Source organism: Manis javanica, chromosome 5 (assembly GCF_040802235.1).
Source record: "Manis javanica isolate MJ-LG chromosome 5, MJ_LKY, whole genome shotgun sequence".
Lineage (NCBI taxonomy): Eukaryota > Metazoa > Chordata > Mammalia > Pholidota > Manidae > Manis > Manis javanica.
The window spans coordinates 50,203,751-50,231,399 of record NC_133160.1 but is presented as its reverse complement, the minus strand read 5'-3'; the positions used below and the strand labels follow the sequence as shown (position 1 = coordinate 50,231,399).

Below are 27,649 nucleotides of genomic sequence, written 5' to 3'. Positions count from 1 at the left end.
TTTCCCTGCCAATAGATGTTCAGAGGGATGAAATTTTGCTGTACCCTTAGTCCTGTATATTGGTTATCAGCAGGAGAAATGTTGTGAATTTCTTTTGGATCTACAAATACTGCCTTCTCTGAGACTCTCTGAATATACCCCATTAGCAAGATGGGTTTGTCTATTGCCCTTTGCTTTTTCCCAGACTCTGAATATATATTGATCTGATAATACATCCATTCTTATCATTTCAGATGCAATGTCTTACCTAAGAGGAGAGAAGCCATCTTATTACACACAACCCATGGGCTGCCCTGAGCCCTGCCTACCTTCCTACAGTGAACTACTCCCTATTTGGCTGCTCAAAGGCTACAAAGCCTTCAGAGTTTCCTGATTAGCATGAACATAGACAGTCCCTGTTACGTGCTGAACATGCTATATGGATGAGTTACTAAGAAAACAACCCAAGTACTTATTTTCCAAACATAGCACTTTCAATAAAAGAAATAAGGGGACCATCAACCATCAATGAAGAAAGGATTTTTATTCTCTAATCCATAACGTTTAAGACTCTCATTTTAAAAACAAAACATTTTAAGCCAAATCTTGCTAGTACTAAATTATACTAAAATTTAAGATGTCACTAAACTATGTATCTTTAATGCTACATTCATGGATCATACTTTATTTTAAACCATGAGCTGCTAACCATCTTCATAGAGTCTGCAAAACTCTGTTAACTTAGATAGAATTGTTTTTTAATTCCAGGCATAAATTCTTAAAATAATGCATGGCTTGCAAGTTAACTTAAAAACAGATCCTCCTAGTTCAAGGGCTGACAGATTTATTAGAAGACAGAGCTTGTCTACTCAGTGGAAAAACAAAGGGGAAAACGTTGGAGCAATGCTGAGTTAAAGGAGGAGAAAATATGCCTCCTATCCCCCAACCCAAACCCAAATCACTGCAGCAAGTTGTAAATGATGCATTAAATGACAAATCTCTGCCCAATGCACATGAAGAATATAAATACTGCTCTGTAATCACTGCAGTGATACGCTATTTGCTAAGATTTTTTGCTGAGGTAAACCCAGAAAAACTTCACCTCATCTACAAATCCATAAAAGAAATGAACCAAAATGAAATAATATTATTTTAGTGTATGCAATTGTCTTCTTTTTTCCTTTTTCCTAGCCATGACATATTTCTTGACTATTAGAATACTTAAGTGTTTGTTGAGGAATTTATCCATCAATTTCTCATTTAATTAAAAAGGAAATGTCAAAGCACATACACAATGTAGAAGATACCAGGAAGAGTTTCCGTTCCAGTCAACCAGACCTAGATTTGAATGCTGGTTTTTCTTGATTCCTGGGTTTGACCATAACTGTGTAATTTTGCACATTAAATAAAAAAAAACAATTCTCTGAGCTTCAGTCTTTTTATTTTGTGAAGATAACATGTACCCACAATTTGAAGATAAAATGATATAATGTAAGTCATAAAGCCCCTAGCACATTATTTGACAAAGTGAATACTTGCAAAGTTTGGGTCATTTTTTCCCCTCCCTTTTCATGATGGAGGCCCTTGTTCTGGCACAGAGGAGAGCTGCATTCTGAGCTGGAAATCTTGGGTTTTCATTTTTTAACTTTCTAATTCATTAGCCAATTCACTTGACCTTTCTGTATAGAAATTAGCTAACTTTTAATGAAACTAGATAATAGTTTTATCCTACAAAAATATAAGATAATGTGTATTTTAAAATAAAATTTTAAATAGGTGCAAGGTATTAACATATCTGAGTACAAATTGACATATCTGGATAAAATATTTGTATACATATATAACATGCAGGTTTCTATGAATCTGTTCTTCAGGGATATGAAGAACTACCCTGTAATTTATTCTAAAAATGATACAGAATTTTCTTTGGTTGGTTTTTTCAAGGGCATATTTGTCAGAAGTATCTCATAATAAATTGCAAGACATCCTCAGAATGCACAAGTTAAGGGCAAGTGTATCAGGACTGGGTCTCAAGACACTTGGTTTTACATTTAAAATTAAGCTATAGTTTGTCTTTTTCTATCTTGGTTCTCTCTGTATAATTCAGGTGCCCTAATTAGTTACAGAAGTTGATGTTGAGTATTTACCGCATGCCAGAGTATTTTTCCTCCTGTATATGCAGGTGTAAGTCACCTTTGGAAAAATTAAGGCTGAGGTCCCACTACATTTGAAATAATAGCCAATACTTTCGGAAAATTTTTGTGACTTTTCCCAGTAGATAATGTCATAGAAAGCAAAGTGAGGCAGAGGAATTAGCCCATGCCACTAATAAGAATCTATATCAAAGTTCTGCTTTCAGATGAAGTGACATTTCTATTCCAATGCATAGCTTCATATGCACAAAACTTAGACGGTCACCAGAGGAAAATAATTTCAAAATCTAATTTAATTCATTTAATAAGACCATGAACCAAAGAAAATGAAAGATATTATGGAAAAGAGAAAATATACCCCAACCAATAATGGGTTTCATTTCCTACTGGGGAAAAAAAATAATGCTCAATAAAATTTGAAAAGAGAATGAGGCCAATTCATTTTGATACTGTTGGAATACTTTGAAGCTTACTTTTTAACCTAGTCTATTTTACATTTCCAGATGCTATGAAAGCAATATATGCAGAAAGCAACACCAGTGGGGAATTGGGTATTTCATTTTCCCCACTGTAGTGACGATTTGGATCTTACTTTTTCTGAAAGCATCTTTAAAGAATTCTTCAAGCTGTCTGGAGAATGCTGGCTCGCAGAATTAAGCAGGAGGTCTGCATGAGTTGCTATCAAAGGTTGTAGCTGATTGATGTTGCTGAGAACTTCTTTTGCTTTGGCTGTGTTTTCAGGTGAATAGTAAATTAACTGGTATCCAGTACTGCAACAGAGATAAAAGCAAGTTACACAAAAAGCAGAATCTGCAGCCCTTAATACCAGATGGCAAATGATAAACAGACCTCCAAATGACATTACTTCCTATTGAACAAAGAAGAACTAGTCTATAAGATTTTTATGGTGTCCTAAGAGTTTTTTAATAAGTAAAACAAGCAAGATATTTTTTAAGACTAGGCGAAATAAATCAAGCCCATGTTCAGTCACTAGGAAGATTCTTTGTGATTATGTATGTCAAGTACTGGTATTCCAAACAAGTTAGTGCGATGCACCTGAGGCCACATAGTACAGAGGGAGAAGTATGAGCCTTTTTATTCAGGCCAATCTGAACATAGATGCTGGCTCCACCATTCCACCATTTACTAGCTGGGTGACTTCAGGCAGGCTTCAGCTTCTTCTTTAGGACATTGGGAATAATTATCTAAACAATCCTAAATGGTGGTAAGACTGGCAATCATTCATGAGAAATGCCTACAATAGTGTTTGGCACAGAGCAAACACTCAATAACTACTACTGATATTTTACCTCATGATTTGAAAGGCAGGAGAGCAAATTTTGGTAGCTGAGAAGTGAGGCACGAACAAATTAATGCCAAGGTGGCATATGGAGAAAGTTTTCAGATAGAAAAGGACATTTATAATACAAAAATCCCATTATTCTGTTTTACCACCACCCTTTTTGTTCTGTGTGGTTTCTCACTCAGCTTGTAAAATAATTAAAATTGATTACTAATTGAAGTAATTAGTAAGATTACTTATTTTTATAAAGGTCATCTTAGAATTGGCCAGGCACATTATTGGGGTAAGGATTCCATGGAATGAAGGAATCTTTGGTCAGATTCATTCGGAAGGACGAAGGAGGCACTATAGCAGGGAAAGGAATCAAACAGCAAAACACCAGCCAAAGAGAAAGAAAGTCCCGGCTGGTGTGTTCCCACGGTTGGCACAACGTTAGCTCACGAACCTCTATATCCAACTGTCAAAGCACTTTTCATAATATCTTGCAAACTATGTTGACTTTTTATTGAATATTTTCTCTACACGTACCTTCTAAATTATTAACATTCCCATAATTCCCTCTCTTATTTTGAAATATTAGAATCCTGTAAGGAAAATTAATATCTAGGAAGACCTCTCCCCTTCCCTAGTGATTTTGAGGGGAAAATATCTGTTTCTTCAAGGAGACTATTTATTCTTTTGCAAACATATAGTGAATATTTTCATTATTTTAGTTATTTCCTTTGTCATTATGATTAAAAAAATGTCCTTGGCTGTTTGGACTACTGAGAAGATAGGACAAGAAGCTGGTGAAGAGTACAGGTTTACAAAGGCTAAGAAACACTTTGCTCCTCTATGACACTTAAGAGAATTTTCTCCTAATTTTGTACTTGTAGAGTTTTAAATTTCAGAAGCAGGAGCTTAAAAATAAAACATACCATAACTATTTATTATATGCATTTAAATGCAAATTCAAGCAAATGACAAATAACAATGGTGAGGAGAAAAAAACAATAGTCCCTGCCAGTTATCTCTCTCTCGTTTTGATTTGTCTGATCTCATGTGAGAGTGTGCTAAAGCCTTTGACAAAAATCATGAACTGGGAGGTCCCCCTTCTCATCTGTGCTCAGACCGGATACAAAGTTCAATCCACCATAGTCTTTAGTAAATGAAAGCACTCTGCTATTTTTGCAAAAAAAGTGATAATCTAAAGGTATTGATGGGTCACAAGGTGGCAATGATGTTGGCTACCCAGCATCTCTTGCAGCATGGTAGGACTTACTACAGACCCTGCATAGACGGCAGCCTGTGGTAGCGACTCAGTGATCCCTCCTTTCCCACTGATCTGTGTTCCTGCCATTTTAATTTGCTTTCTGGTGTCAACTTCCAGGTCCTCTCTCATGGGTTAGATCTGGGGAAGCTAGAGTTTTCCAGGCCATGTGTGGTCTTTCCTCTTTCCCTATCAATATTGCCTTCTTTCTTTACTCATCTCATACTGTATTAACAGTTCACTGTTACTTTATTCCTGAACATTATCTACTTTCATTATTTTTTCTGCATATTTCTCTGCAAATTCCCTTGGAATCTCCTCTTCATTTGGGTCAAATGCATGTATTTTAAGATTTAGTTCTCACATGTTCTTACTCTAGATTAGTGGTGCTCAAATTTTAGCAGGCATGAGATTCACTTGAGGATGAGTACAGGGCCTGGGTGCTTATTTTTTTAAATACAGATTCTCTGGCAACACAGAGAGATTTTGATTCAGTAGATTTCAGCATTTATAACAACCACCTCAGGAAATCCTGATGCAGTTGGACAGCTGAGCACGTTTGGAGACACCTGCTGCCATTGTTTTGACTCTAAGAACTCCTGTAAAGCCTTTGGTGTTACTCAATGACTCTGATCAAAGTTCCTTTTTATTTTATTTGAGGTACATTCTAAGGTCTTCATTCCTAACTTATTCTAATTTTTATATGCCTTTGACAAAGCTACTGTGGCGCTCCATATTGACATCCAAGCTGAGTTTGATTCTCTTCTCATTACCAGGATGGCCTCCCCTTACTTTTCTTAATCATCCTGTCATCTTTTCTCTCCCAATATATTCCCTGTCCCCTTCTCCTCCTCCTCAGTGCATTCTCCAGTCACCTAGAGAAGGGGACATTACCATAACTCCCGTCCCCTGCTCTGCGGTCTCTCTCTGTTGGAGCAGTTATATAAAACCAGCAGGCACTGGTTTTCTCAAGTCTTTTAATGATGAGCATCTTATCTAGTGAAGCAGAAAGATTCATTTTCCACAGTAAAACCCAATGTTGATGTCCAGGATGAAATAGTATGTTAGGGAAAAAAATATCACCACCCACAAAATAATTTTAAGTATACATAAATTTCATCTACCTATTTAGTGCCTTACTCTTTAAACATGTCATATATTTTAATAGTTATAGCTTCTTAAATGGAAAGTTATGAGTATAATTTAATTATCAAGATAAAAAGAATATAGCTGAATTCTATTTTATAACTGTCTGAAGTTTAAACTGAATCCAAACACTTAAATCAACTATCACTCAGACAAAACCAGAGAAAGGCAAAATACTTGCTTGGACAAAAAAAAACATTTTATAGGATGTTAATAATAGAGCAAATCATGGACAAATGAATGTTGAAATTAGTTTTGTAATATTTTTCTATTGATAAGACAGTGAATTAGAATATGCATACGTATATGTGTGTATCTACACTTTAATAGATTTTAATTATTTAACATCAATTTAATTACAATACACAGACATACTCCACACTGTGCACGTGTGTGTTGTTATTGGGGTGTCAGATTTTGGAGACATAATGAAAAACAAAGCACGCAGTGAAATAATATTCATAAACTCTAATTCCTAACCAAAATATAAGTAAAACAATGATCGTGTATTCCAGAGTGTATATTCCACTGCGGTGGCTTGTTGCCTGTCCTAATTTCCCCATCCTCTAGTGTTGGCATGCTCGAGGTTCAGTCTTTGAAATTCTTCCTTTTTTTTAATCTATTTGTCCTTCCTAAGTAATCTCATTTAATCTTGCGGTTTAAATACCTTAGTTGTACTAATGATTCCAAATCCACATCTCTGGCCTAGACCTTTTCCCTGAACTCCAGTTAAAAACAAAAGCTCTCCTCCAGAGGGTTCCAACTTAGAATGTCCCAAGCCGACCTCCTGATCTGCTTTCCATCCTCACCAACCAGCAACTTCTGTGCTATTTCCCATCTCAGTTCATGGCAAATCCATTTGACATGGTGTGTATTGTTTTCCTTCCTCTCCTACCTTTGGTCCTCCATTTTTCCAGAATAAACTGCCTTTTTATTCAAAATATATGCAAAAGCATTTACTTGTACACTCACCACAACAACTCAGGTGCAAGCCACGATTATCTTCTACCACTAGAATTATTGTGATAGCCTACAAACTGCTTGTCTCACCTCTGTCTCTATTCCAAGACACTGAAATCACAGCCTCATGCTTAGATTTGAAGGAGGTTAGAGGCAAAGAGAGAGAAAGAAAGCAGTTCTTCTGGAGCTCCCTTTCTGCACCCCATATCTGGGACTTGCTCTGCCGTGTGTCTGCACCTTCCCTCCCCCACGACACTGCCATCTGCACTCCTTAATCCATTTGCTCAGCTGAGCTACTGTTTGGGCAAATATAGAAAGGACAACAAGGATGAGAGATGATAAATGGGCAAGGAGAGGGAAGGAAAGAAAAAGATGCAAATGGGGCATGGGCAGAAGAGGATTAGGCCTGATGAACATAGGTAAGAAAAAGCTATGGGGTGCTGTTCTTCTGCTACTATGTATGACAAAACTAAGCATCCAAAGAAAAATGTAAGGATGATTTTCACTTGTTTTTTTCTCAACTCAAGCACTACTTGCAAAAAAAATAAAATGATCTCTTGAATCCAGTGGGAAGAATAGACATGCCCTCAGTTCTAACTGAGAAAAAAAAACCATACAGATAATAAATGAAAATTTACACTTTAGTGCACTTGAATATTACCCTTTTGGCTTCATAGGGTTTAACAATGTGCTTCATGAAATTGTAGAAGGTAAAAACATACCTCTCTGCTTTCCTTCATGCATTCTTCCAATTTTTCTGCTACAAGTATGGATTAGAGAACAGAACTAGAAAGAAAATAGTATTTGTTTCACTTACTTCCTATGGATTTAACTTATACAGTTAAATGAATTATATGATGTAAGTTTAAATTGATGTTTTTCTTTGAGACTACGCTTTTTCAAAAAGTATGTGTGGTGGAGATTCAAGATGGCAGCATGAGAGGTGAGACAGAGAACTCCTCCCAAAACCACATATAGTGTGAAAATACAGTTAATACAATAGGGCCCAAAACAGAAACAGGAAGGAGGGCTGCATGAGACTGAATGCACCTGGAGAAAAGAGCAGACTTCATGAAACATAATAATGTACTAAAGCCTTGATTGAGCGGAACCCAAGCCCTTCCCCTGCCCCAGCTCATCCACAGGAGGAAGAGAAACAGAGCAGGGGAGGGGGTGGAAACCTAGGACTGCTGAATACCCAGCCTTGGAGATCTGCTTTGGAACACAAACCTACATTGTGTGGTGCTCTGGAGGTTGGTGGGGTTGGGAAGCTGGGACAGGAGGAGTGCTTGAGAGACTGAGATGATGGCCATTTGTGGAGGAGGGGGATCCACATCCGGCCACTCTGGGACAAAGGAAAGGCAGGTGGTCTGAGAGGCTTCCTAGCAATGAGAGGGCTGCTGAAGGGGTGAGGTTTGCACGGAGTCACACAGGAGAAGGGAGAGGTGGACAAGGTTGTCTGGGTGCAATCTTCCCAGCAGGTTGGGAACTTACAGGAGCTTCAGGTGCTCCATCCCCCAGCTGGATACTCAGCTCTGAGGCCCCCCACTGTGACACACAGCCTGCTGTGCCTTCCTCCTTGCCTGCCAGCACCAGCCCACAAACAGGCAGTCAGTGCACTGACATCAGGCCAGCCAGAGGGTGGCCCCATGTACAACACCTACAGATACAAAGCACAGAGGCTTATACCTGTGTGCTCGACTCACTGGCTCTGACACAGGACAGGCACTGCAGACAGGAAGTGGGAAACAGCTCTTTCCCCAGGCACCAGAGCCACTCCTCTGCCACCCCTGACATCAGATGCTGAGGGGGTGAGCACCTCCAGAGAGTAGAGCTTCTGGGCACTAGATGGCACCACATACAAATAAGAAACATCAAAGGCACCTGGTTCAAACCCAAATACCACAAACACCAGAAGAAGAACCAAGTGAAACAACTCATCAATCTTCTTGAAAAAGAGTTCAAAAAAACATATAAACATGCTCATGGAGCTACAGAAAAATATTCAGGAACTCAGGGTAAAATTCAGGACAAAGATTCAATCAGTAAGGAAAGCAAAATTTGAAATGAAACATAAAATGGAGGGATTTAAAAGCAGACTAGATATAGTAGAAGAGGCAGAAAATTGAATAGAAATTAGAGAAGAGGCATACAAAGAAGCTGAGGCACAGAGAGAACAAACAATCTCTAGGAATGAAAGAATATTGAGAGAACTGTGTGACCAATCCAAATGGAACAATATTCACATTATGGGGTACCAGAAAAAGAAGAAGAGAGAAAAAGGAATAGAAAGTGTCTTTAAATTAATAATTGCTGAAAACTTTCCCAATCTGGGGAAGGAGATAGTCTCTCAGGTCATAGAGGTGCACAGATCTCAAAACACAAGGGACCCAAGGAACACAACACCAAGACATATAATAATTAACATGGCAAAGATCAAGGATAAGGACAGAAAATTAAAAGCAGCCAGAGAGAGAAAAAAGAACACATATAAAGGAAAACACCTCAGGCTATCATCAGAATGCCCAACAGAAACCTTACAGGCCAGAAGGGAGTGCCATGATATACTTAATTCAATGAAACAGAAATACCTTGAACAAAGAATACTCTATTGAGCAAGATTATCATTTAAATTTGAAGGAGGGATTAAACAATTTCCAGGTAAGCAAAAGCTGAGAGAATTTACCTCCCACAAACCATCTCTACAGTGTATTTTGGAGGGACTGCTATAGATGGAAGTGTTCCTAAGACTAAATAGCTGTCACCAGAGGAAAGAAAACCACAGTAAGGAAGGCAGAACAAGCAGATGCAAAATAAAATCACCTACTCCCAAAGTAAGTCAAGGGATACACAAAGAGTACAGAATATGATACCTAATACATAAACAATGGAGGATGATGAAAAAAGAGGAAAAATAAAGAACCTTTAGATTGTACTTGTAATAGATTAGTAAGTGAGTTAAACTAGACTGTTAGATAGTAAAGAAGTTACTCTTGAAGCTTTGGTAACCATAAATCTAAAGGCTGCAATGGCAATCAGTACTGACCTATCGATAATCACCCTAAATATAAATGGTCTGAATGCAGCAATCAAAACACACAGAGTCACTGAATGGATAACAAAACAAGCCCCATCTATATGCTGCCTACAAAAGACTCACTTTAAACCCAAAGACATACACAGACTGAAAGTGAAGGGATGGAAAAAGATATTTCATGCAAACAACAGGGAGAAAAGAGTAGGTGTTGCAGTACTTGTATCAGACAAAATAGACTTCAAAACAAAGAAAGTCACAAGAGACAAAGAAGAACATTACATAATGATAAAGGGGTCAATCCAACAAGAAGATATAACCATTATAAATATCTATGCATCCAACACAGGATCACCTACATATGTGAAACAAATACTAACAGAATTAAAAGGGGAAATAGAATGCAATGCATTCATTCTAGAAGACTTCAACACTCCGCTCATTCCAAAGGACAGATCCATCAAACACAAAATAAGTAAGGACACAGAGGCACTGAACAACACATTAGAACAGATGGATCTAACAGACATCAACAGAACTCTACACCCAAAAGCACCAGGATACACATTCTTCTCAAGTGCACATGGAACATTTTCAAGAATAGATCATATACTAGGTTACAAAAAGACCCTTGAAATTGTACCAACCAGCTTCTCAGGCCACAAAGGTATGAAACTAGAAATAAATTACACAAAGAAAATGAAAAAGCAAAAGCCCAGAAACACATGGAGGCTTCACGACATGCTCCTAAATAACCAATGGATCAATGACCAAATAAAACAGAGATCAGTCGATATATGGAGACAAATGACAACAGTAATTCAATACCGCAAATTCTGTGGCATGCAGCAAAGGTAGTGCTAAGAGAGAAGTATATTGCAATAGAAGCCTACCTCAGGAAAGAAGAACAATACCATACGAACAGTCTAAACTGGAAAAAGAAGAAGAAATGAGGCCCATAGAAGGAGGGACATAATAAAGATTTGAGCAGGAATAAATAACATTGAGGAAAATATAACAATAGAAAGAATCAATGAAATCAGTAGCTGATTCTTTGAGAAAAAAAACAAAATAGATAAACTCCTAGCCAGACTTATTAAGAGAGTCTACACACATAAACAGAATCAGAAATGAAAAAAGAAATATCACTACAGACACCACAGAAATATGAAGAATTATTAGACAATACTATGGAAAATTATATGCTAATTAACTGAGTAACCAAGAATAAATGGCCAATTTTCCAGAAAAATACAATTTTCCAGGGCTGACCCAGAAAGAAACAAAAAATCTGAATAAAAGAATTTCCAGCAACAAAACTGAATTGCTAATTTAAAAAACTACCAAACAAAACACTTGTACCAGGTGGCGTCACTGCTAAATTTTATCAAACATTTAGTGAAGATCTAATACCCATTCTCCTTAAAGTTTTCCAAAACGTACAAAGGACAGATTAATTGCAAATGTATTCTATGAAGCCAGCATTACTCTAATACCAAACCATGCAAAGACACCACAAAAAAGAAAATTAGACCAATATCCCTGATGAACATACATGCAAAAATACTCAAATGACAGCCTCTTCATCAACTGGTGTTGGCAAAACTGGACAGCTACATGCAAGAGAATGAAACTGGATTATTGTCTAATTCTATACATAAAAGTAAACTTTCAATGGATCAAAGACCTGAATGTAAGTCATGAAACCATAAAACTCTTAGAGGAAAACATAAGCAAAAGTCTTCTGAATATAAACATGAGCAACTTTTTCCTGAATGCATCTCTCTGGACAAGGGAAACAAAAGCAAAAATGAACAAATGGACTACATCAAGCTAAAAAGCTTCTGTACAGCAAAGGACACCATCAGCAGAACAAAAGGCATCCTACAGTATGGGAGAATATATTTGTAAATGACTTATACAACTAGGGCTTAACATCCAAAATATACAAAGAACTCATACCCCTCAAGTCTCAAAAAGCAAATAATCCAATTAAAAAATGGGCAGAGGATATGCATAGATAATTCTCCAGAGAAGAAATTCAGATGGCCAGTAGGCACATGAAAAGATACACCACATCACTAATTATCAGCGAAATTCAAATTAAGACCACAATGAGATATCACCTTACACCAGTTAGGATGACCAACATCTAAAAGAGTAGGAACCACAAAGGCTGGTGAGAATGCCAAGAAAGGGGAATCCTTCTACACTGCTGGTGGAAATGTAGACTAGTTCAGTCATTGTGGAAAGGAATATGAAATTTCTTAAAAAACTAAAAATAGAAATACCATTTGACCCGGAAATTCCACTCCTAGGAATTTACCCAAAGAAGGCAAGATCTCAGATTCAAAAAGACACATGCATCCCTATGTTTATTGAAGCATTATTTACAGTAGCCAAGAAATGGAAGCAACCTAAGTGTCCATCAGTAGAAGAATGGATAGAGAAGAAGTGGTACATATACACAATGGAATATTATTTGGCCATAAGAAGAAAACAAATCCTACCATTTACAACAACCTGGATGGAGTTAGAGTGTATTATGCTCAGTGAAATAAGTCAGGTAGACAAAGACAAGTACCAAATAATTTCCTTCATTTGTGGAGTCTAACAACGAAGCAAAACTGAAGGAACCAAACAGCAGTAGACTCATAGACTCCAAGAAGGGACTAGCGGTTACGATAGGGGAGGGGTGGGGAGAGCAGGTGGGGATGGAAGGAGAAGGGGATTGAGGGGTATTATTATTAGTTCACATGGTGAAGACAGTGTAGCACAGAGAAGACAGGTGACTCTCTGGCTTCTTACTACACTGATGGGCAGCGACTGCAACAGGGTTTGTGGAGGGACTTGATAATATGGGTGAATGTAGTAACCACATTGTTTTTCTTGTGAAACCTTCATAAGACTGTATATCAATGATACCTTAATAAAGAAAAATTTACTTTTAACATGTTAGTCCCCTAAAAGGCAAGAAGGATTTAAATGGACCAACTTTTCTTATTCTGTCTGCTGGTAGCAAAGTCAATTCCCAGAAAGGTTGTCTGTAACAGACATTATTAGTTAGAACTAACTTTGTTCATTTATTAAATGTGTGTGTTGTGTGTGGCATATATACTGATTGCATAAGAGTGAATGAGCATGGAAGAAGAACTTGAAGTTGGGACAGAAGTCTAATTTTTAGGTCTGGCTTTACCATTATCTATATGGATGACTCAATCTTTGGACCTTAGTATTCTCATCAATAAAATAAATAGGGGAACTTGGGATCTCTGAGATTCCCTGTTATTTCTAACATTTAAAAGATTCTTTAAAGGGAAAGAAATCAGCAAAATGATTTTCTTGCTTCCAAAAGTTTTCATATTGAATATAGACAACTGACCTTAATAAGTAAGCAATGGAAACAAATGGTCGATTTCTTGCACTCCCTCTCCTAGAAACCTTGGCATTTACCCAGTAATATAAACCGGAAATCTGAGTCAATCCTGCAAAAGTTTTCCTTAACATCTTCAACTGAACTGGCGTCACCCATTTCCTCCCACATCACTATTATAATAACCTAATTTTTCACCCTTCTTCATTCTCTCCATACTGTCACTCAAAATCACTGTCACTCACATCTAATCATGTTAATCCTCAGACAAAAGCCTGTCAAAGAGTCTGCATAGCCTATGGGATGAGCTGTCAGGACTTGATAGAACAAACAAGTATCCTTCAGATTTGACCCTGTCCCTGCCCAGCCTCATATACTTACACACACACACATACACTCTCTCTCTCTCTCTCTCTCTGGGTCTCTGTCTACCTCTCTCCCTCTCCCAGGTGTTCTATGTTACTGAGGCGGCAGAGCTGAGGTGCAGTGCAAGGCGCCACCACATTCAGGTGTGCTGTGCAAAAAAGCTTGCTGGTCTTTCTTAAAAGCTCTGGATTTTCAACACCCCCTCCAAACAAATACACAAAACCCAAACAATTGCCATGCCCTCCTAAATACTCTGCAACCAATCTCCTTCTCTGTATTTGTGCTGGTACCACCTGAGGCCAAGCCATTGTTCTCCTCACACAGGGTCATTGCAATAGTGACTTAACAACACAGGCCTCCTGACAGGGAAAGGGACACTGGAATTGTGCAGGAAGGTCCCATCTAACAAAGATTTTGCAAAGCACTATTTTCCTTGTGTTGTACGTGAAAATTGTGTGATTTTTCCATAACATGGGTCCCATACATACATTTTTTAAGTAGTTTTACTATAACATTGTAAAAATTGAGGTACTCTACAGTTAGCTTATATAGCTCTGTATTTGCTGCCTTTAGAATGATGGATATTAAATATTCAGGCTAATAGAGAGCTTTAAAAATCATGCTGGAAACCATTGTGTTTAACCTGAGAACAAAAGTTCTTCATTGGATTAAATGTACATTAGTGAAAATTACACAACTGTGTCATGGGGTTTTTTTTTCATTTTAAAAAATTTTTATTTATTAAAATTTTTTAAAATTGAGTATTGTTGATATACAGCCTTACATTGGTTTCAAATATACAACACAGTGCTTCAACAGTTACCCATATTATTAAATCCTCACCCCCACTAATGCAGTTACTATCTGTCAACATAGAAAGATGTTACAGAATCATGGGCTGTATTCTCCATGCTGTGCTACTGTCCCTGCAACCAACTTACATTATGATGGAGAATTTTTGTGCCCCTTTATCCCCCTCACCCTCCCCACCCACGCACCACAGCACCACCCCCCATGGTAACCACTAGTCAATTCTCAATGTCTACCTGTCTACTGCAGTTTTGTTCATTTTGTTTTGCTTTGTTTAGAATACACACACACACACACACACACACACACACATACACACACACATATATATATGTACACACATATTTTTAGTTTACAGTGAAAGAAAACTACAACTCCTGATTTATAGAAAATAATCCTCAAATCATATTATCTTTATATACTTAGTTTTTTAAGTAAGCAGAAGAAAAGGCTTCTTTCTATAATTTACTTATTAGGTTTCACATTTTATCTTTTGAATCCAAATGTTTTGGTTGGTTAAATTTTTCTCCTCAGACAAAACCAGAAGTCACTTGTTAGTAAGTATGTGAAATTAAAACATTTAATTGTAAAGTCAAATTATCCAAATTATCTTCCTGAGAAATAATGATGATATACTTAATAGGTCATTTCTCAAAATCTCAAGATTTTAACCACTCTAAAAATCTAATGATTTTGAGAGAAATCCACTGTATCTGTAGTGGAAATGAAGAAGCTGAAGATGAGAAGTTCAGTGGCTTTCTGAAATCCCACAATTAAGATTGATTATGTGTTTTATAATTTACCAACACTATTCTCTTCACCAAATTTATTATCACTGTAAATTCTAAGTCACTTAGCAAACTTATTTTCATTTACAAAAGAAAGATTTAATTTTTAAGAATTCTGAACTGTCACACTCTACGTAGTGCTTCTCACCTAAGCTTCAGATTACATTTTGCTGCATAAGCCTTTTCATAGAATGTCACTACCTTTTAAATCTTAAAGTCTTCACTATGCTACCACTACTATCACATTTCTCCTTTCAGAACACATACATTGTATTTCCTAGGAAAATGACAAATGGCTGTTCTTAAAGCCTACAAAACATTCTTTATAAATGCCCCATGTTCCTGTTCCCTACTCCAGTCACACTGATCCCCTCAGAGAGCAGACACTCCCAAAGCAGGCAGGCCTTTCAGTTCTCTCATTCGCGCTCTCACATACTTATTCACTCAACAAATGCTTGTCAGTTCATTCCTGGAGTTACTATGTAAACCAGACAGGCAGAGTCCATCCCTAGCAGTACACACAGTCTAAAGGGGAAGACAGACAATTAGGGATGTTTTACACCGGAGGCTTAACGTAGACATGGTCTGGCCATGGATGCAGAGAAGCCATGCAAGCAGAACTGAAACAGAGGAGGTTCTGTCCGTCTCACTGTGGAGGGTGGTGTGAGCCTGAGACAAAGCTGGGTAAGAAGACAGGGCCATCTTACTGCACTGATGGACACTAACTGCATTGGGGTATGGGTGGGGACTTAATAATATGGCTAAATGTAGTAACCACATTGTTTTTTCATGTGAAACCTTCATAAAAGTGTACATCAATAATACCTTAATAAAAAATTTAAAAAAAAAAAAGAAGACAGGGCCAGGTCACACATGAATGTATTATGCATCTTGGACTTTATATTCCAGGCAAGCGAAAAACAGCTAAGAAATATTTAAAAGTATGAAATCACAAGATTATATTTGCATTTTAGAAATATTACTCCCACCAAGGTAAGAAAAATGAGTTGGATGAGAGCCAGACTGGAAAGAGAGTGATTATAAGATCTGCCTATAGAATATTTAAAAGATGGTGATACTCCTGGTTAGGATAAACCTAAACCATTAATTCAATATTGAAATGAATGACTTCCTGAGAAGAAAGAACTGACAGAACTAATGGACTTTTTGGGGGGAGGTGTGGTGGTGGAAGGGAAGAAACCATAATATTTCCAGTTTCTAAGTTAAACATCTAGGTGAATGGTGGTGACATTTATTAAGAAAAAGAATCCTCAAAGGAAGTATGAAGGAAAGGGGGTGAGAGGTGACTTAATGTGTTTGGATGACACCATTAATGGGGCGCTATCTGCTAGATGGTTGTAAATACCTATCTGGATCTCATGAGCCATACCTGGGCTTAACAGAGATGCTGTCTGAAGCCCAGTGCTCAAGAATATGTGGGTACTTAGGCATCTGAAGAATATTGATGAAACGGAGGGCAATATGGTAGCATCTCTAAAATTTAACCACCTCAGTTAATAAATTTCACTTTTAGGAATTTATCAAAAAGAAACATCCCCAAATTTTCAGGGACATGAAAATAATGGTATGCCTTGTAAACACAGGTACCTATAACAAAAATAAGGAACAATCTAAATGACCATCAATATTCTATTGTTGGAAATTACTACAATCAATAAAATCCTACTCAGACTTTACAAAATATGAGATCTATGTGTATTGAAATGTGAAGTTGTCAAAACGTTTTGAATGAAAATATACTTGTTTATATATTTTATATAAGAGATGAAAGTTTCTGCCTTGCCCCAGAATGTGGGCCAGAAAAATCAAACTGGATTATTGAAAAGTCAAGGACATTACATTCCCATGACCTGAGTTGTACTAAGAATCATAACCACTGTAAAACTTAAATGGCTGAATGCCTAGAAGAGACTGCAAAGGAATACATTAAGCTGTTCAACTGGTTTATTCTGGGCAAGGAGAATAGAAAAGTTGGGCTATTCACTTTATATGCTTTCTTTACTCTTTGAATTTGTGCACTACAAGCAAATTTTATTTTTTGCACAGTTAAAAAGAGTAAAAAGGGAGAAAAGCTATACTACAAATTCATTTAGGACTATATGCAACTTAGCAAAAATCCTTCCATTCTCTGTATCACATTTTGCAACCATCATCATTTAGTTTGTGCAGTTTGTCTATGTCTCCACATGACTATTTAATTAAAGTATTTTATTCTCCCCTACTCAAAGGTACAGATGTGTAAAGATAAAACCCTCTTGTTCCCGAAGATCTGATATTATGTACAGGGAACTACAATCAGGGAGGTGCATGTGGGGAAGAAAAACCTGGTACAAAGTTTCGCAGACCTAGCTTTGTATTTGCTCAAATATGAACTGACCAGAGAGCTAAGAGTGGCCAAGGAGGAATGAACTCATGAAAGAAGAAAATATACTCTTAAGGAATCAGATTACAGTCCACATAAAGAATTAAATGCCTATCTCTTTGAAAATGACATTGTCATCTAATGGACACATGGACACAGTTCAAAGAAAAAAAAGGAATGGATAGGGCTTTGGTTCACAATGATTCTTACTTCCATAGGGCCTATGTGTGTTTGTGTGTGTGTGTGTGATATAAAGTGTTTTTATTTTTTTCCAAAAGGAAAGAAAAGTACTTGAAAATGAATAGGACATGAAGTTTAGTTCTAAACTAAAAGACTTTTTAAAAGGACTAGCTTTTGTATATTGGGCACAACACCCAAAGAACCACAAACACATAGATTTTTTTAAATGGAGAGCACTCAATTTATATACTTTGAAGAATTAGTCAGTCTAAAACATTTTTAATATTTGAATTTATAACAGAAAAAATATAAAGATGTAGATTATTTGTGGATAAAAAGAGTATAAAGGGTTATACCAGTAGACTATCAGTGTCTGTCTTACTGAGAGAGACTGCAGGTGATTTTAATACTTTTCTTTTTACTTTCCTGCATTTTCCAATAAACATATTTGCAAAATCGGAAAATTACCAATAGAAAGAATTTATTGAAAATTCATATTACTAAAAGATCAAAAATAGTTCTACTTAAAAGATATATGACATGACCTATTGGTTTATAGAAAATACCAAACAGTATTATGAGCTCAGTGTAAACTGATCTGGCAGTGAATGACAGGATAAATTTCTAAGAGAAATCAAGAGATCAAGCCAGAGACAGAGAACGACCTCCAAGGAGGAAAAAAAGTTGGCCCCCAAAATCAAATCATGACTGCAGTCTTATTGCTTTCTCTGAATATATTTGAATCACTCATTCCCTTACATAACAAGAAATGAGAATCTTTAGCCATCAGTGTGGAAGTGCAGGGTTTTAAAACAAACGTTTTTGTAACTACTGCCTAGTCTTCTCATGTTTTTCTGGAGAGAGGATAAAAAAGGAAAAGTTGGAAAACTCTGATAGTTTTTCTTCGACACCTCAGCTCTATACTACTAACAAAAAATGTTAATTTATGTTTTGTCTGCCCCAAATTAAGTGGTTAGTAATTCTATCAGAAAAATATATTTCAGAGGAAGTGGTATGAGGTTTTGCATCTAGTCTTCCCTTTTCTGGCTTACTGGACACCAGCTACCCTGTAGGTTACAGAGGGCTTCTTTCCCTGATGCAGTATTTTCCCTTTCATCCCCAAAGCCACCTACTTGTCATAGAGAATGAGGAAATACTTGTTTATATTTCTCCTTACAGTTGTAAGGCAAGTTTTCTCCACATGATTGTATAAGCACTGAGCTCATGAAAGATAACACTGGTTTGTTTAACTCGTTGTATCATTGTTTTACTCTCCTTCAGAAAATTCCCACAAATTCTAGCACTGACTTAAGTCTTTGGAGGCTCAAAGACACACAAAATTTCTATCAGTAACACTTTAGTTCATTTTTCTTATGGCTTTTCCAAATGAGATTTTTTCTGTCTCTCATTTAACATCATGGGAAGGGAGTGCTTATCGTGGGCACCTGGAACAGGCAGGGAGGGTCGCAAAGCTGTAGCAGATGGTCAAGGCAGCATGTGACATGAAAATCATCTGCAACAAGTTAGTTCTGAGTTCATTTCAAAGGAACAGGCAGATCTCAGAGAATTAATATTCTCAGGAAGAGTTAACATGGTCTCTCATTGGCTTTTTTCCTTCTTTACAAGACCGTCGGCTTTCAGGAGGTGCCTTTCCAACCTGACGGAAAGGGCCATGCTTTCAGGTCGTAATCCTGCTCAGTGAACATTCTGGCTGAATCTGAAGTTCCTGATAAAATTAGAAATTGTCAAAGCAGACAAAATAATATTATTGTGGTTATTTTTCTCTTTTTTAAAAAAAACACTGACAGCAAATAATTGATTCATATGTTAAGGGAGGAATCACAAGCTTTCAGATAGTGTCTAGGTAAATCAGTGACTCCAGGAACACACAGATGTTTGATGTAACAAGTGAATACATGGCCTACAATCACCTTGATTTCAGTCTTTTAAAAAATGTATGTAATTAGGGTTTGGTTGTACTAGAAAATTCTTACATTTACAACATCTACAATATACCAGATTATATTTATTCCCATGTTACTAAGGCCCAAGTTTCTCCAGATCAAAATTCTTTTATTTTTACTCTTTTGTCTTTGGTTTCATTTTCCATTTTATAACAAGTCAACTTGAGATTCTTTAAACAGAACTTTCCAGTAGAAAGTTGTAACACTTTTCTCCTTTAATTCAAAAAATATTCCTTTATGTAGATTTTCATTCCCTTGCTACGTGCTAATTGAGGTCTTATGCGTTTTTCGAGCTCAACACGTCTGTGTCACTGTTACTGCTCCTATTCCCCAGAGCCTTCATCTGTGCTCACCCAGCACTCTTCACTTGCATCTCCATCAGGAGTTCTCAGCCCTCGCTACACATTAATCTGATCTGGGAAGCTGCAAACATATCAATGCCTGGGCTCCATTCCCAGGACTTTCACCCAGGATATCTTGGGTGATATCCTGGCATAGACAAAATGTTTTAAAGCTCCAAATATAATTGTACTGGTCTAGACAAAGTTGAGAATCCCTGCTCTATGTTACTGTTGTTATTGCATTATCATTATTTGTGAAACTTCACCTCCCACTGGAGTTTTCAACTCCTGGGACAGGCAGGGATTTCAACAATACAGATCAGAGACTGACTCTGATTCAGACGTGAATTCCAATGCCCGTTGAATTTGATCTATGGAATGTTTGTATGCCAAGTACTTTATGGAGTGCTCCAGAAGATGCAAAATTTAAAGAGAATATCATCTCTTACCCAGGGAAGTTATTAACAGTTATGGAAATATTGAACAAGAAAAAACCTCATACAGCATACCAAGGACGTAATACGGCTCTGAGGATGAAAAAAAAATAGTATGATGGAGAGTCAAATGAATTGAGGAATCAGGAAGACATAATGATGGAGAGGATGGGATCCTGGGATGGACATGTGTAGAACTTTGAGTAGGATTATGTATATGGTTTGGACAAAAATAAATGGAAAATCCTGAGGAGATAAGAACAGAAGAATTTGGTGTAAAAAGGAACAAACTGAGAAAAAGAGAAGAGGTGGAAAGTGTGTTAAGGCAAGTTTGTACAGCATTTAAGAAGCAACTACAGAAGAAGGAGGTGAGGAAGGTGGGGTGAGATCACAGAGGCTTTGACTGCCCAGCAGATGAGCACGGACTCCTTAAAAGTTTCTCAGTGGAGGTGTAAAGTACTCAGCTATTTGTGCTCTAAAAAGATCAGTCTCCCTAATTAATTATCTTGTAGCTTTTAAAATATGGTGTTATGTGATTTGAATTATGTTATAAGAATACTATAAGCAAGATTTTGTTATGCTAAAACCGTTTTCATCATGTGGTCAATGTATTCATCAAAAAATAGATCACAAAGGAACAGACACATAAATTACATTTGTTCTCAGATGACAATATTTCATTGGCTTTCTGAGAAGAAAATTAATGAAGGTTAAGCAGTACAATGGCTGTGGCAATTTCTCTAAAAACCAGTCCTAAAAAACTTGGCTATCTCTTTCGGGGGTATCAAAAAAGAAAAGGCAAATAAAAATTTCCTTTACTTAATGTTATTTTCTGCCAAATAAATGTGTAAGTCTAAGTTACTCATTTCATATAGTCATATTTATTTTTCTATCATTTCTTTTGAATGACACATGTAATTTTTGTTCCTGAGAAAGTCTTCAGGCAAATGATTCACAGAGTGTGATATCACTTTAGACAATGAGGTCTTTGCTCAGGTCAGCTTTTAACTGGATGGACAGACTGGTACCACGCTCATCTATGCATCGTCTCAGTGAAACATATTTGTGCCATACCACTGTCTATGGAGAGGACTTTTAAGACATAAACCAAGTTATGTTTTAACTTTTTTTCTTAATTTCATTGTATTTTATCAATAAAGTCATCAATAAAGCTGTGGGATATATAACACATGAAAAAACCTAGAGTAAATCAATGTTTAAAAGCATTGGACATTTTTTTATTATAAACTTGGTCCTAGAGCTGTGTGTGTATATGTGTGAGGATGTGTGTATGTGTGTGTTTTTGTGTAAATAAACATCCCAGTGAGAAGTGAAGAACAGTGAAGGATTCAGATATGTATGTAGATATTTAAAACTCAAGAAACTATTATTCAGAGTCTAACCACACAACTCAACATTTGTCTGGGGTAGCATATGCTAATATTTTATGAACTTATGGGGTTAGGTTCCATGTTGTACATATGCTTTATATGCTCAATTAGATTTTATGTGCCCTGTGGACAGTTCTCAGTCTTCTAATTGTGTTACCTACTTTAAAATTTGATTGAGAAAAACAAATAGATTAAGTGAATTCTCAGGATAGAGACTATTCTCAGGATAGAGACTTCCATTTCCAGACAAGATGGAATAAACACTATCTATCCTACTTCTTCTGTTAATCACACACATGCACAAAAGTACTCTAGACAAAACATTTAAGTCATTTATCAAAAGGCTTCAAGAGGTAGAGAAAGGAAGAGAGATCAGCTAGCAGCTTCAGGACCTAAGACAGTGAATCCCATGGGATTTTTTTTTTCGCTTACTATACATCCCAACAATGCAGCAAAATGCCAGCTAAATACAGCACCCAAGAAAATCAAAAGCCTAGTAAAAGGGTGGCCCAACAGAAAACTTGTAAGCATACCTGCCTGTTCTAGGGGTAAATATCACAAAAATAGCAACACCTGTCCCTCACTCAAAGATTGGTTCATCAGGGAGTCTGTGAGACACACTACTCCCCAGTAGAACCCCAGGGCAGAAACCTGTATTCCACTCACTCCCATTTACATAAAGAGATGAAATCCCCTCCCAACTGACTTCCAACCTCCATGAATTCAACAGGATTAATCCTCCCCTCAAACCCTCACTGGAAATCTGACTTCCACTCTCCATTGCACTAATAAGGTAACAGAATGGTCTTCTGCAGCAGAAGGGTTTGGGGGAAGGATGTAATGATTAAGGGAAAAACCTAAGGGAATTTCTTTGTAGTAATGGGACAGGTCTTTAGAATGAGTATGGTGAGGGTTCTCTAATCTACATCTGTGATACACTTTCATAAAACTATATGCTCTCCCCACCAAGAACAATAAACTGGAGGAATTTGAGTAAGGACTGTAGCTAATTCTAAATTAACAATATTGTACCAAAGTCAATTTCTTTAAAACAAGAGAAATATATATATATACTATTAGCTTATATATTTACTTAATAGTATATCATATCAGTTATTCAATTCAAACTTGCATTTAATGTTTTCTTCCTGAACATGTCAGCACTGAGGAAGAAATGTATTACGTTATAAATGTGATGAAACTTAAAAAAAAGTTTTGGTTTTGTCACTCTGATTTTCTAATACTACTAACTAAACCAATTATGACTAAAGAATAATTATTTTTCCCTAGCTTTCAAAATTCCAGTTATATTAAGAATGACTACTTGAAAAGGAAAGTAGTTACCCTTCACATCAAGCTGACACTCTTCATGGTTTGTGTGAATGTGTCAAAGCCAGAGGATATCACAGGGTGAAGGCAACTGGTTGGTACATGGGGGATAAACTACTGATGCAGTATTGTAAGAAGCTAAAAATTTTTTAAGTGTGTTAAAATTATAAAAAGCAGTGATAATACTTTCATTGTGGTGTCATGCTTTTCCCCTAAGAAATAGAAAGTGCTCTCTTTTAGTCTCATCACTTAATTGATTAGAGTTCTGTATTGATGTCTCTTTTTCATATGGCACAATTAAATAATAGGGCAGTTGTATGCCTTGCCTCAGGCCTCCATGGAAACCTAGAAGGGTCAGAGTCATAAATTAGGATTCATGCTCTCCATTAAGTTTCTGTGGCTTCATAGTTAAGTTAGATTATGTTTTCAGCTAAATCTCTATCTCTACACCATTCCATTAAATGAGTAATAGTTGACACAACAGTATCTATTTCTTAGTAGCATTGCTGCCAAAAGATTTTTCTGCCAGTATAATGATAGTCTATAAGCAACACACTCAGACAATTCAAATTTATTCTAATTTAATTTCTACTCAAAGTACTTTTTTTGAAATTCAACAATTTTAAGTTACTGAATGGGTTGGGGACATCAAGAACTCTTCATTGTGTTGGACTGAGACCTTTTATCTTAAACTGGTAGATAAACTTCCCCAAAAGGAAGCTCATACCATTAAGGCATCTTGTGGTCACTTACTTCCTTCTTTCCATTTCAAATCTGTGGAGTAGTTTCCGAAGACCACCATTCTTAAATCCCTGAAAATGGGCAGCTGGGGCTCCCACAGTGATGACATCATAGAGAACATCTGGAACAGTAATGAACAAGGAGATGAACACTTTGAAGGCATTTATCCACCACATGCTGTTTGAATTGAAGCATATATACTATGGAAAGATTGAGAAATTATTCTGTTTAATTTTGCTGGAATAACGATGAACTCACATCTCAAGGGGGCAAGAGGAGTTAACCAATCTTTCTAAAAGCCACCTGTGTACCTAAACAAATTATAATATTTCCTTGATTTATGACTACATCTTAATTATATGCCACTGTGTAGAACAGTATGTTCTCTCATTCTTTTATATACTTAATGACATAACATGTTAATTGGTCTTTTGTGTATTTTATTCTATTGAGTTTTGCATCATTTAATTTGCAATCATATTGAACTTCAACAATAATGAACAATCTTCCAACCAAAATTTACAGAAAAACCAAAATATGAATTCACTGTGGTTTAAAGGCAGAATAGTACTACTGCATCTTTTTAAAGATCTATACAGAGTAGAGATTTCCTGCCTGTGTATACTAAATCTTACACAATTTTGAATGCATGCTTTGCAATTTCCTTAGGTGACATAGAAAGGATACACAAAATGCCTCTTGATCTATTTTCCAGCAAAACACTGTTTTTTTTTTAAATAAAAAATCCACATATTTAAATTGAAACACAATCCTTTGATCTTGAAAGCCATCAAGTTTGATACTTATTAAGTTTGTGGCTTCAAAACATGCCATCATTTTTACTTGCTAATGAAAAGTATCCCTGTAAGAAGGGAGACAGAGTGAATGCCCTCCTGTCAAACTACATTTCATTTGCGAAACCTAATTTCATAGTAGATCCTTTTCAAATTGATTTCGGTATTGATACATTGTTTTTTTTTCAGCTCTTCTTATTTACAGAGAAAACATACATTATTTTATTAGCTTCAGGTAAACACCATAACTTTTTCATAGTGTTGAATCCAAATGCACCTGTATTTTTCTTAATAAAAAAATGTCTCCAAGTGAAAAACTTCAGCAGCACTTCAGAGAACTCAAGGCCACAAAACAAAACATAGGCCAAAGAGAATACAACCCAAATCAAGTCATCAATAACACATATACTGAACAATCAATTAATAAACTGCTGGAGTGGTAATTTCGTGTCCTTTTAAGAAGTCACTAATAAATCAGAAGCCTGCTTTTTCTTTTTTCTTATTTCATTCTATTTTATTTTTTTCTTTTTAACTTTTTATTGGATTATAGTTGATATAGAATATTATATTGGTTTCAGATGTACAACATAGTGATTTGATAATCATATACATTACTAAATGCTCACCACACTGAGTGTAGTTACCCCCTGCTACCATACCAAGACATTAAAATACTATTGGTTATATTCTCCATGTTGTTCTTCCATACCTAGGACTAATTTAGTTTATAATTTAAAATTTGTACCTCTTTCTCCCCTTCACCTATTTCACCCATCCCCCCATCATCCACACCCATGGTAACCAATGGTCTGTTGTCAATATTTTGGTTCTATTTATTTTGTTTGTTTTGATATTTTGGATTTCACATATGAAATAATATGGTATTTGTCTTTCTCTGTCTTACTTATTTCACTTAGCTTGATGCCCTCTAGGCTCAACCAGATTGTTACAAATGGCATGATTTCCTTCTTTTTTATGGCTGAGTAATATTCTGTTGTGTATATGTACCATATCTTCTTTATCCATTCATCTATCAGTGGGTAATAAATACAGGTGTGAATATATAATATATATTTTCAAATTAGTGATTTTGCTTTCTTCAGGTGAATTCCAGGAAGTGGAATTGCTAGCTGAGGAGCAGAATATTAGACTTGTATGAAATATAAGATTTCTTAGACCAGTGGATTTTAACCTATAGCTAAGAAGAGAGTTTCAGGGTGTCCATGAATGCATCTGTTCTACCTCATGGAAAGAGGTCACAGCTTTCTCAAATGGTTGAGATTACTCAAAAGTCACCAATACTAAATTCTACTCTACCTTTATTTGTCTGCTGACAAACCTCAGGACCTGGAGAAGTTACCTGTTTGGTCTAAAGTCCCAAAGACCTTGTTTCAACTCTTCTAATCTGATCTGCATCTTTGGTTTTCTGTGACCAATACAGACACTACATTACTTACATATTCCAGAGTAAAGTTCTCAACATCTAAAAACCATTTTCAGTTCTTCTCTGTGTCTTAACATTTTATCTGTTCAATTTGAACAACTCTACTACCAAAATTTCTTTCTCTTATAAATGTCAACTATCTTCACCATAATTTTGACCTTCTTCATTTCTTGTCAGGCTTACTACTGCCTCTTCAATTTTAGCCTCCTGCATCCACAATGCAATATTACATGGGTGACCATTCAGTTAACTCTGCCCAAAACACAGACTCTGGTACTTATATCTCATATATTTCAAATATTAATAGAGCATCCAAATTTCTCAACATCATGCATATTATAGGTGCTCAATAAGTGTCAATAAATAAACAAGTATTTTGAGGCCCAATTCAGTTTGTCTTAGATCAATAAAAAAAAGAGCAAAAAATTTAGATACATTATCCAGAAAAAAAAATTATTATCTGGAATATATCATCTCCAGGGAATTATATTAAGGGCCCCACATCATCAAACCAAACTTAATAACAACCTAATGCAGTTACAGCTCTGTCTTCCCACCCACTCCATATAACCTTTAATGAGTCAACATGGAATTACCTAGTCAGTAGTAGGAAATTTACTGATAGACCCCTTTTATTCTTAGGAGGGCAACCTTGCTTAAACCAATGGATTCTTTGCTAATAATTTGTTTTTTTTCACCACTCCTTCTTCTACCTTTAAAAACCTTTCCTTTTCTGCTGTTTAAGGTACTTCCTTTCTGATTGCTAGATAGAATGCTGAACCATTCATGAATCACCCAATGAGGCCAATTTGATCTTTTAAATTACTCAGTTGACCTTTTGCTGTTTAACAGTAATAAATAAATATTTGGTCTGTCCTCTTTTAGGGCACAGAGGTTCTAAGACCCTTTTTCTAAGAGTTGAGGGCTCTAAAGGTGTCTTGTTACATTATGAAGTGACTTTTAAACAACACTTAAGGATGAGGGGTTGCCAGTGAATCTAACCAGATGATTAGAGGGGCGGTACTTTCAGTCTCTGCCTTCTCCCACCTTCTGGGACATGGGAGGAGAGAAAAGCTGGAGATTGAGTTTGATACTCAATGGCCAATTATTTAACCAATCATGCTTATGTAATAAAGTCTCCATAAAAATCCAGGACTGGTTTTGGAGAGCTTTCGGGTTAGTGAACAGCTGGAGTTGCTGGGAGAAAGGCCGGCTCTCAGCATGGAAAATAAGTGCCTTTTCCTCTTACCTTGCCCTATGCAACTCTTCCATCTGGCTGTTACTGAATCGTATCTTTTTACAATCAACAGGTAATCTAATAACTAAAATGTTTTTCTGAGTTATATGAATAGCTCTAGCAAACTAATTGAACCCAAGGAGGGGGTTGTAGGAACCTCTGATTTGGTCAGTTATCAGAAGTATAGGTAACAACTGAGACTTCTGATTGGCATCTGAAGTGGAGGGCTATATTGTGGACTGTGCTCTCA

The 27,649-nt window shown here is 36.5% G+C and overlaps 1 protein-coding gene across 11 annotated transcripts in view; it reads right to left on the bottom strand.

Moving 5' to 3' along the window:
• The window catches only part of INPP4B (inositol polyphosphate-4-phosphatase type II B), a 910,826-nt gene that overhangs the window by 150,382 nt on the left and 732,795 nt on the right, over window positions 1–27,649 (bottom strand). For all 11 annotated transcript variants that reach the window (XR_012131555.1, XM_073237008.1, XM_036996729.2 and 8 more), the window contains 2 exons: window positions 23,937–24,045; window positions 2,725–2,902 (listed from right to left, as the gene is read on the bottom strand). Coding sequence is in view for 10 of the 11 variants with exons in the window: in XM_073237008.1 (XP_073093109.1) it covers window positions 2,725–2,902; window positions 23,937–24,045 (287 nt within the window). In the remaining variant the exon portion in view is untranslated. The remainder of the gene's footprint in view (window positions 1–2,724; window positions 2,903–23,936; window positions 24,046–27,649) is intronic.